At 38.6% G+C, this 12,004-nt stretch overlaps 1 protein-coding gene across 7 annotated transcripts in view; it reads left to right on the plus strand.

Annotated features, from left to right (window-relative positions):
• LOC148850688 (binding protein) overlaps positions 1–12,004 on the plus strand; it is a 104,362-nt gene that overhangs the window by 31,343 nt on the left and 61,015 nt on the right. For all 7 annotated transcript variants that reach the window (XM_088947545.1, XM_088947544.1, XM_088947548.1 and 4 more), the window contains one exon: positions 5,386–5,608. In XM_088947545.1, the coding sequence (XP_088803671.1) occupies positions 5,386–5,608 (223 nt within the window). The remainder of the gene's footprint in view (positions 1–5,385; positions 5,609–12,004) is intronic.

The raw sequence follows: 12,004 nt of genomic DNA on the forward strand, positions 1-12,004 counted from the left end.
ACATTAACATTAGAGAGTATACAACCATTTCTCTCTCAACAACATAAAAGTAGTCGGGGAAGCAAACTCGTTAACAGCTACACTCCAAGAAGCAATCTTGCTGATTATCTTGCAAAGAATCTCATCATCATTAGAGTTTCTGCTTTTGAAAATCCTGCTGTTTCTCTCAGAATAAATTACACAAACCACAGCAGCAGGAATCATCTCCCACACTATTGTTGTTTGCTGCTTAGGCCCTTTATCCTCCAAGAGGATAGCAGGGCAGAAATGGAGCTTGGCTGCACCCATGAGATATTAACTGCTCAGATAAATTTAATCAGATTCTTTGAGGAAAATGGCGGTGGATGAAAAGATGCTCAGCTGTCTCCAGGGAGTATCCACAGAACACACAACTAGAATCTTGAATTGTATTCCTTCCCTCTGAGCAGACCATCTCTAGGTAGACTCTTACCCAGAATAAGAGATCAAACCAGATAGGAAATTTTTTTGGGGGTGTGGATGCTCCAAATAAGCTATGAGGAACAACCTCTGAGCTGTTTGTCTGTCTCAAGGAGGTAGCAAAGGACTTGACTGAGAAACATCCACTGCTGCATGCCCTCTGCATGGCATCCATAACAGCCATAATCTTTGCTGTTAGAGAATTTCCTTGTCTGATTGGGCTTGAAAACATTATAACAGCTGACCCACTTCACTCCTACACACACCTCCTGCTCCTGAAGGTTACAGGTTTCACATGCTGCTACCATCAAAATTAAGCTTTATGAAGTAGACTCTTTAGTGGCTTGTCTGCAGTGCTATACCACCATTTGGCCTATGATCTACTTAGGCCTTCCCCTAGGTGCTAATCGTAAGGAAAGTAGAGAAAGACTTAAACATACCCTGGGTTAAAAAAAAAAGACAAATATACTTTGTGACTCTTTTATCCTTCATTTTCTTTTAAATTTTCAAAATACACCCTAAACTCGTGGATGGTGGGTATAATGAACTCCTTCCCTCTCTCCCTCCCTCCCTCTCTCTCTACATGGCCGTGTCTGAACAATAGCTCTAAGAAGATTGTAAATAAAAAATGGGTTTATTACAATCTTCTATCATTCGTCCACAATCCTTACAGAGGACACACACTTGAGTATGTGGGGTAGGGTTTCACCACAATCCTTACAGGGTCATTAAGAGCATTCATGGTGAAGTAGAAAACGGCTGGGATGCAAAAGTAGCTTCCAATGCAGCTCCGAATTCCCCCTGGAAGGCAATCTTTGAGGTACTACCAACCTTTCTTCAATTTATCCGTTTCGGTGTTGGGTGTGGCAATAAAGTTTTATTCTGGGAAGACCTTTGGGTAGGGGATTTGCCCTTTAAGGTTAAATTTCCGGACTCTACTCTTTATCAAACCTTAAAAACAAACCTGTTGCTAGGGTTGGCATACTTTCAGAATTGGGTATCTCTTGGGACTTTGGCTTTAGAAGGGGGCTAAGGGAAAATGAATGTGAGTCCCTATTGCTTTTGCTATCAACCCTTGAGAAGGTCTATTTAGATCAAACTACAGCTGATAGTAGAGTATGGTCCCCAACTTCTGATGGTTTATTTTCTTGTGCCTCTTTCTTCGGTTTGCTCACTCATTCTGATCCTTTGGGGGTGAACTTTCTAGTGAGAGAATCTGGTGTAAACCGATCCCTCACAAAGTACAAGCCTTATATTGAGAAGTGTTCCTAGGGAAGGTAAACACGTGTGATGTGCTACAGAAAAGAAGGCCAAATAAATGCCTTTCTCCTCATGTGTGTGTCCTCTGTAAGGATTGTGGTGAAGCCCTACCCCACTTACTTTTATCTTGTTCTTTTGTTTCTTGTATTTGGGAAATTGTTTGTTCTCTCTTTGGATGCAGATGGGCTCCCCTACATGTTGTGGTAAGTCTATTCAACCGCTCCTTCCTGAGGCAATAGAAGAAAAGAGAAAAGTGCTTATGGAAGGCAGCAAGAGCTTCTGTTGTATGGACTATATGGGAGGAAAGAAACCAAAGACTCTTCTCTGAAAAAAGTAAATCAAAGGAGGAAGTCATTGAAACCATAAAAATCAAAACTGCATATTGGGTGATGACCATGAAACTATTCAAAAACTTCTCCACGAATGAGATTCTAATAAGCTGGACTGGAGTAGCACAAACAGATGCACCCAAAGAAGATGTGAGAGCGGAGTGGAAACCACCTGCACTAAACAATCTAAAACTAAACTTTGATGGGAGTTCCTTTGGTGACCCGTGAAGGGCAGGTATAGGGGGTGTTATTAGAAATCATTTAGGTGAAGTTGTGGCACTCTTCTCAGGACCAATAGGTATTGGTGACTCAATCATAGTTTTCAAGGCGCCAAGGCGAGGCTGGGCGTCTAGGGGGCGCCTTGTCGCCTAGGCGATGGATTTTTTATATAGAAAACATAGATCCTAGGGGGTTTCCCTAGGTGCCATAGCCATATTTCCTTAATAATTACTCATAATTTTCATAAGAAAAGTATAGAGTTCATGTTAAAGTACAGAAAATCAACATATTCATGAGAAGAAAAAAAAGAAGGAAAAGAAAATTCACAAAATATAGGGGCTGAACCCTTATTTTTGTTATAGGAAAAGAATAAAAGAAAAATAATAAAAACAAATTAGTATATAAACACAAAAATGAATACTTTAGTTTAATAATGCATATTTTATAATTATAATGTCAAAAAAGAAAGAATTAAAAAATATTTTGCAATGCATAGTACAGAACTGCTTGGCGATTAGGCGAGGCGAGCCTCAAAAGGCGCCTTGTCACCTAGGCGTCACCTTGCCAACTATGGACTCGATACAGGCTGAAACTTTGGCTCTACTTCAAGGTTTAAAGATGGCTGAACAGATTGGTACAACAGATTTAGAAATAGGAGACTCACTGCTGGTCATTTCTTGGGCTAAATACATCACATCAGCACCTTGGAAGCTCAAATTTATATACAGAGAAATTGACATAATTGCAAGGAGGTTCAACTCTCAGTTTGGTTGGGTCTATAGGACTACAAATGGGTTGGTGGACACCCTGGCAAAACAGGTGGCAAATAGATCTACCTTGTACTAGGCAGAACTGTAGATGTTTTGTAGTGTTTGCAGATTTGCTTAATGCATTATGCAACCTATAACTATTGTATTTCAATATTTCACTTTTATTAATAAAAATCTTCTTGCTGATAAAAAAAATGATAGAGATACTATGAGATGACTTAACCAAAAATCAACTTTGTAATATCCATGGGTGTGAATCCTTTCACAATCTACACAGAATCAGTCCGTATATGTTTAACAAAAAAATGGGTGACGTATATTGAAACTTATTTTCAAATATCAAGAATGACACCTTTTTTGGATGGTGTTGGTGATTTATGATCTTTCATCATTGTATCCCACCTCATCTAGATCTGATTTATGATCTTCATCATATCAGTATCGTCATGTAAAATTGGTCCATACTCATGAATTTCCCCAAAAGACAAGCAACAAATTTCAATTTATGATAACCCAAAATAGGTGATTGGAACCCCTCAAAGAATATCAAAACATACATTGAACTACAATAAAAAGCCTCTAGTTACAACAATCAATACTAATGAAAACCATTTTTTGTGTTTGTCCCATAAATCATCCACCGCGAGAAAACAAATAATAAACAATTTGAAGCAAAACCCAAAATCAAGCAAAAAGAGAAATAACTGAGTACTAATCGTCGTTTAAGGAGCTGCTGGTTACCTCAAAGAATAATAAGGAGCTTGAAACTGATCATGCTCCTTATCGTCGTTTACAAGCTGCTTGTTACCCTGACCAAGTACTGAGTACTTTTTTTCCACTTCTCTTCCTATATTCCTTCTTCTCAAAAGGGAAAAATAGGATTTTTAAAATTTTAAATGGTCCTTTTCATTGATGGAGGGTATGTTTAAGTCCTGAGGGATTAGACTACAAGGTATGTTTTAGTCTTTTTGAAAAACTTATGGTTCGTTTTAGTCAATTTATGAAAACTCAGGGTATGTTTAAGTCTTTTACCTATTTTAGTACTCAATTTTAGAAAGGTGTGAAAAGAGATTGGGTGCATGAAAAAGGAATTATGTCTCTTTGGGAGGTAGAATTACTTGGTAAAATTCATGCTTTCTAATTTGCTAATTTATTTTCTTTCACTCTTTAGGGTTCCACTAAGGGAAGCATAGAAACCCCCAAAAGATAACTTTTGTTACAAAAAGACCCAAGAGACCAAAACCCAACAGATATGAACCCAAGAGACCAAAATACTCCTGGTCCCAAACTGTCAACAAAGCCTACCCCCCCAAAAAATAATTTGGGATCCTACTACAAAAACATTCAAAACAGAATACATTCACGTTTTTTTTTTCATTTTTTTCTTCTTTTTTTTTGGCCTCATCACATGGTGTTGAAAGCAATCTGTTGGGATTGGGTTTGGGCATTAAAGATATTCAAAGGTTCTATGGTGGACTTCTGCCATGAGAGGGTGGACCGCAATCGACAAATCTGCACTTCATAGCACAGACAATGATGTCATGAACCCCTCTTGTAAATTCCGTCAAGCTGTTTAGGATATGTTTCATTACACTATTTGTTTGGCAATTTGGAAATAAAGAAGCAAAAGAACCTTTGTAAGTGATGGTGGACCTTTGCTGCACTTCTCTCTGCATGATCTGCAGTTTGATGAGTTGCGCTTTTGTTCTTGGTGGTTTCAAAGGCTTCAAGCATAGGCTGCTGATCAGGAAAAAAAGGGTTTCAAGCATAGGCAAGCAAATTGGGCTTCAACAGGTAGGGGTGGAAAGGGTCTCTAAGCTAGTTATATCCTGGGCAAATCACAAAACTCCAGGTGCTTGTGCATACAGACACACTTTTAGGGAAACCGGTAGCTTAATGAAGGATATAGGCACTACCTTCAAGTGGATTAGGACTGCAAATGGGATAGTGGATGCATTAGCAAAGTAGGAGGTTTATAGGTAGCAACTGTCTTGGGCAAAGTTGTAATTGCTTTACTGTCTTCAAAGCGGTTATTTGATATTCTTCCAACAGTTGTTTGTTCTGTTCATGACTAATCAAATTAAAAAAAAAAGTGATTTCAAGCATAGAATTTTTTTTTTTGTTTTTTTTTTCAAGAGAATGGTTTGTCATATAGTCTTTATTTTGGTGTTGATGAGTCATTTTCATATCTTCCTACTTGATCTTTTGTTTTTGGTTTCCTCCCCAACTATACTTTTATCAATGAAAGAAACATAGATGCATTTATAAATATTGTGTTACACATCAGATTTTTCCTTTTTCCAAATAAAATAGAATTACAGTATCTGTGCTCTTTAATTTATTCACGGAAACTGGTTGTTTTATTTCAGAACTATTGCGTGTTATCAGAAGACTGAATATGAAAGAACAATGGACTGACAAAGTACTTCAGTATTTAACTTTGTGCACTCTTCAATTAGCATTATCTGATAATGCACGTGCTCAGAATCACTTCAGAAGCATTGGGGGACTAGAGGTGCTTTTGGATGGACTTTCCCTTCAATCAAACAATGTATTGGAGTCCACAAATACCTTCTGCACTGATAACGAGAGGTTATTAGTTGAAATCACATTTCTTGCAGCCTTTCTCTTGCATTTCAGTTGCTTATTGGTTATGCATTTAATGGGCTGCAGTGTACAAAAAATTGATCACCAGCCTAGTTTATGATTGAATGAATTGTTCGGACAATTTAGTTTGCTTCTCATGACTTCACTGTGATGTTTTCAGTTGGATTTCATTTTGTAAACTTCTTCATAAATATCATTCTAGTTTATTGATTGAGGGAATTAGATAGTTAAGTTTAATTCTCACAAAATAATTTTGTTTTCCCAAAAAAGTTTAATACTTGTCATTGTTATGTACCAACCCATGTTGATATAGACCAAAATTTCGAACCAATGGCTTGCCCCTTCAAGGATTAGCTCTTTCATTGATCATGGAATCATGTTGGGAAGTTATTCTAGACATTGCATGCTTCTGCATATGTTTGAATTGATGTTGAAAAACATGGAGGTGTGAGGCAGGCACCAAGGCCCTTAGATATGTTAGGCATACACCTTTGTCAAGTAACATAAAATAGAATAACAAATCAAGAAGAAAATAAGAAGAGGAAATAGAGAAAGCACCAAGATTTAATGTGGTTCGGCTTGGTAGCCTACATCCACAGGAAGAGAGCAAAAAATATCCACTATGAGAACTGAGAAGAGATACATGGCTGACCTCTCTACAGACTCACAACAAAACATCCACTAGCTCCACCCTAATCCCACACAACCAATGGCTTAAATAAGCAAAAGGCCAAATTATACCAGAATTTCACACATGCCCCTCTTCCTCCCATAAATACATACAAGTCCCCAAAATTTATCAGCATTGCAAATATACCCCTATAACCTCCAAAAACCCAAATACAATATATCTCTCGACAACCTTAAGGCCTGAGGCTCAGGCCTCATGATTTACCAAGTTATATTTTTTTCTTGGTAATTATGAGTAAATTTGTAAAAAAAAAGAGGGGAAATGACCTCAATACAAGAGGGAATCTGGAAGATTTCAAATCATTACAAGAATAAACTGTTCTTCCTTGCTATCAAAAATGATAGAAATCCACCTATTACAGAAATTAGAAATCTGATCCCCTCAAATTTCTGTTTCTCTTATTTTCAATCAAACCAAACATAACATAAGGATTAGAATCCATGAATTTATTATGTGAACTTCGATCAGAAGGATTTCTTTGATGTTTTGCAGGAACATGTGGCCTTGATTGAGGTAGACGTACGAAAGGTGGGAAAGGAAGTGGTACACTTGAGGAGATAAAAAAGGAAGTGGTACACTTGGAAAAAATCTTCAAAGGTGAACAAATTGAGGAGATCAAAAAAGAGAATGGAGGGGGAGGAATGGGCATAGGTGGTAACTAGTTACAAGCAGCATAACACGCCTTAGGCTAAGAAAAGGAGGAAAGCCAGAGGTTGTCGTCGTTGACAACCTCCACTAGGGAACTTTTGGTTGACCTGCAGCTCAAGATAACTTAGAAAGATTAGGCTCACCTCAAAGAGAAACTACATTGAGATAAGGGACTCCAGTGGCTGTGCAAGATATTCAAAGCCAGCAAGACACAAGCGATCCGACTAGAGTTTGAAAAGACCCTGATCAAAGTTCCTCCCGTCTCCAACCTAGGTCATTGGAGAGGAGACCCAATTCTGTGGAGGTAGAATTGAGGGGTGTCCTTGATGGAATAGAAGCTGTAGGGGTCTACATGCTTAAAGAGGTAAGTCCTTTTGATTCTCTTCCTGCTAATTCTCTTCCCTAGTTTCTATTCTCTAGATGAGAGAAGAAGAAGAGACTTGAAGGGAGAGGACTGGGGGGGAAGAGGTGAGGGAAAGTGGGAGGAAAAGGAAGTGGCGGGACGGGGAGGTAGCGGGTGTTTAATAAATAATGTTTAGGGAAAATTGCAGATTAGTATCCTGTACTTTGGGCCTAGTCTCAATTTGGTCCTTGAACTTTAAAATGTGTCAATCTGGTACCTGAACTTCCAAAACGTGACAATTTAGTGCCCATTGTTAACCAGCCATTAAGCGGCATGTGAAAGGATGTACATGTCCTTCAGCTGTCAGTTAGTCATCAAAGTTTATTGCATCTTGGATATTGTTTGTTCTTAAACCAGAGCTTGTTAGTTTAAGCTGTAGAGACTGATCTATGTCTCTTACATCTTCTTTCCTTTTTTGGCCCTTGGGACCACCCTTTTATGTTGTAACTTATGTACAATATCTTTTGTTTTATTATTTCTTGTAAGACAAGGACATAACTGTCCTTTCCATAACATTGTATTATCTCATATATAAGTTAATTATTTCTGGGCGTGGGGTTGAAGAGTGAACACACCCTTTTCACTCTCAACTTATTCTTCTCTGATTTGATCCAAGTTGACATGGTATTAGAGCAGGTTTTTCAACCTGTCATTGGTTGACATCCTTTTAGATCTGTGAGATCGACCCATCTTCTTCAGCTTTGGATTTCGTATGTTGCTGTACTGATCTGCACATCTCTACTGCTATTTCTCTGGAAGCTTGCCATCAGAAATAGGGTTTCTTCATTTTCTCTCAATCAGCTACTCCAATCACTGTGAAACTTCAGATCTGAAGTTGCCCAGGTCAGATCTATATAGATCTATATATATATATATATATATATTTGGTTTGGATCCCTTTTGAAGAGTGTACTGCCCCTCTTCTTGTTCGACAGTCAAGAAAACTTACCTTTTTTTGACTGTTATCAGTTCGAGAAGACTGTATGACTGGTTTCTTTATTGGATTTTGATTCCTCTCTGTGACGTGTGGTTGGACACACTTATTCCATCGAGTTTTGGACTTTCTTGAACCTTTGGCTGGTCTATTTTCTCAGTTTTCCTTGCCTACTTTGCTGAAATGGCCATGGAGAAAAGAGATATTCTACCAGTAAAGTTCAATGGAACAAACTATGCCTTCTGGAAATTCCATTTCCAGTTCTATGTTGAAGGAAATGGATTATGGGGATTCGTGGATGGTTCCACAAAACAATCAGATGAGTCTGATTCTAAGGGGCTGAAACAGTGGAAGATCGACAATGCCAAAGTGGTGTCTTGGCTTCTCAGATCTGTTGAAACTGAGATTGCTATTCCAATGAGAAGTTATCGAACTTCTAGTGAGATGTTCACCTACATGGAAAAGGTGTGTCAACAGTCCAACATCTCGCGTCAGTATCAGATAGAGACAGGGATATTTTCTTACAGTCAGGGTGAGAAGAAAAATACAAGAGTACTATGCTGGTTTCATGAACTTGTGGGCGGAGTATGAATTAGTTCACATGGGTGAAAACACCTCTGCTTGCTGCATCAAAAATCTGGAAGAACACTTTGCTAGGAGGAAAATCATGCATTTTCTGATGCATCTGAGACCTGAATATGAAATTGTAAGATCCAACATTCTTAGTAGCCACTTATGGATCATTGATTTCGGGGCCTCTAACCATATGACAAGGGCTCACACTGGTCAGTTCGTTAAACCCAAATCCTTGAATAAACATATTATTACTGCTAATGGAGAGAAACTAGATATTGTTGGTTGCAGTGATTTGTCCTTAACCACGTATGTTAATTCTTGTTTTCATCTACCTAAAACTTTCTTTGTTCCTAAACTTACAACTAATTTGATCTTAGTCGGTCAGGTAGTTGAGGATGGTAACATTGTTTCCTTTTCCCATGATGGCTGTTTGGTACAGGACTAGTGCACTGGGATGGTGAAGGGGAAGGGGCGTAGACTGGGTCAGCTATTTGCCTTGGAATTGGAAAAGACACCAGGGCATTCATCCACATTCTGTTTACTTACTACCACTCCTGGTACTGAGGTTATTTGCAGAAATAATGTATGGCACTTGTTGTGGCATAGGCGCCTTGGGCAACCCTATGCAAATAAACTTGAGTCTTTGTTTCGTAATGGTTATTTGTCTTCTAAAGCTACTTCTTTTAATAATGTTGATAAGGCTTGCATTTCTTGTTGCTTGAGTAAGAGCCATGTTTTACCCTTTCCTTCAGTTGTTGAACATGCTTCTATTCCTTTTAAAATAATACATAGTGATGTTTGGTCATCTCTAGTTGTTTCCAGATTGGGATTTAAATATTTCGTTACATTTATTGATGATTGCACTCGCTTTACATGGATATATTTCTTGAGAAACAAATCTGAAGTTTTTTCTACCTTTAAATCCTTCCTAGCAAAAATAAAAAACCAATTTGATGCAAACATTGGGGTTTTCCATTCAGACTCGGGGGGTGAATACCTTGATGGAGATTTTCAAATTTTCTTGAGAGACAATGGAATACAATCCCAGAGATCTTGTCTTGGCACTCCACAACAAAATGGAGTGGCTGAGCGCAAGAACAAACATATCCTGAGCATAGTTCGAACTCTTCTTCATGATTCCCATTCTCCTACTTCATTTTGGGTGGAGGCGGCCAACACTACTGTGTACCTTATTAACATTCTTCCATCATCTGTCTTGCATAATACAACCCATTTTCAAAGTTTGTTTCACCGTTCACCTGATTTTTCTATTTTTCATGTCTTTGGTTGTGTATGTTTTGTTCCTCTTCCTCCACATGAATGCACAAAGTTGACTCCCTAGTCAGCAATGCGTGCTTTTGTGGGATATAGCCCTAATCATAAGGGCTTCCTTTGCTATGATCCGAAGTGTCGTTGGGTTCGCGTATCCCGCAATGTCATCTTCCTTGAGAATATGTCCTTTTTCGCTCACATTGTTAAGTTGCCTACTACTTCCATTTCGATACTGCATTCTTTTGACTCCACAAGTTCTTTAGATTCACCTTCTATTCCAAAGTTGCTTCGTGTCTATTTCAGAAAGAGGCTAGCTGCTCCAGCTCCTATCGCCTTGCCCCCCTTCATCACCAGAAGCTGATCCATCATCTCTAGCCACGGGTTCTCATCCTTTTCTTGATCCTGTAAGTACTCCTGCACCTATCAGTGATCCTCAAACACCCTCTAATCCTCCTTTACGTCACTCTTCTCGAATTTCTCATCCTCCTGACCGCTATGGTTTTCCTTCAAACCATAGCTCCTTCTCTGTTGTTTTGTCTACCACAGATATTCCCACATCATACCAGAAGGCTATGGATGTCCTGCATTGGAAAGAATGATACTTGGGATATGGTTCTAGCTCCTCCAGATGCCTCTCGTATTGGAAGCAAGAGGGTGTATTCAGTGAAACTCAATTCCGACGGGAGTCTTGATAGATACAAGGCACATTTGGTGGCACAAGGGTGCAAGCAGGAGTACGGGATAGATTATGATGAGACATTGGCCTTTGTTGCTAAGATGGCCACCGTCCGTTTGTTGTTGGCCATATCTGCAATTTAACACTGGGAAATTCATCAGATGGATGTCAAAAATGCTTTCTTGCATGGGGACCTCAAGGAAACTATTTATATGAAGCCTCCACTGGGATACTATGATAGTTCTTCCCTAGTATGTCGACCCAAAAAGTCCTTGTATGGTCTTAAATAAGCCCCTAAGGACTCAAAAAGTCCTTGGATACTATGACAATTCTTCCCTGGTATGTCTTATTTATCAAGCTTATTTTCGTTTAATATGATGAATATATAATATCAAACTTAGAGAAGGAAATATATTTTTGTTAGGGAATTGATTATGAGAGTTTCTCAAAGAGAACAAATGCACTGTCACATGTGGTAATTAAAAGTATTGAACTATTTATGGAATGAACCCTAATGGGTGGGACTTTGGTATTCCTAGAAATTTCACTCATAGGTGTCCTCCCTAGAAAGCAACTATGTTCATTTTTCGTTTTCTCTTGCCGTATCAAATATGACCCCTAATTGGGTAAAGTTTTGGGGGGATCGATGGTGGGGAGAATCACCTCTTTGCATCTCATACCCTAGATTCTATAACCTCTCTTTGCAAAAAACAAAACCCTTGCTGATGTAGCAACCTATGTTAGTGGAAACATTTCTTGGAGCCTAGATTTGAGGTGAGGATCAATGGGAAGAGAATAGGTTGAGTCAGTGGGCCTTGTTCACAATTTGGACCTTGTTTTTTTTTTTCCTTTTTTTTGGGGCTAACGAAGGGGTCTTTTTTCATTGCTTCAATGGTATTTTCTCTATTTCTTCTTTAAGCTACTAGATGAATCTACTACCGAGCCTAACATTTTTCCATTTCCTTGGAAAGAATAGTGGGTTGGTTCTTCTCTTAAATTCAAGATTTTCTGTTTGGAAGCTTCTTTTCAAATCAACAACACTTGTGATAGACTCTGGAGGTTTCAAGCTGATAGCACAATGCAACTTGAGAAATGTGCTAATAGAGAAGTAGAGATGAAGGGGGTATAGGAATAGGAAATCTTAGGCTAAGAAACACAACATTATTTGGGAAATGGTTATG

This window comes from Nelumbo lutea, chromosome 5, assembly GCF_056320005.1.
Source record: "Nelumbo lutea isolate HS-2025 chromosome 5, American lotus-T2T, whole genome shotgun sequence".
Lineage (NCBI taxonomy): Eukaryota > Viridiplantae > Streptophyta > Magnoliopsida > Proteales > Nelumbonaceae > Nelumbo > Nelumbo lutea.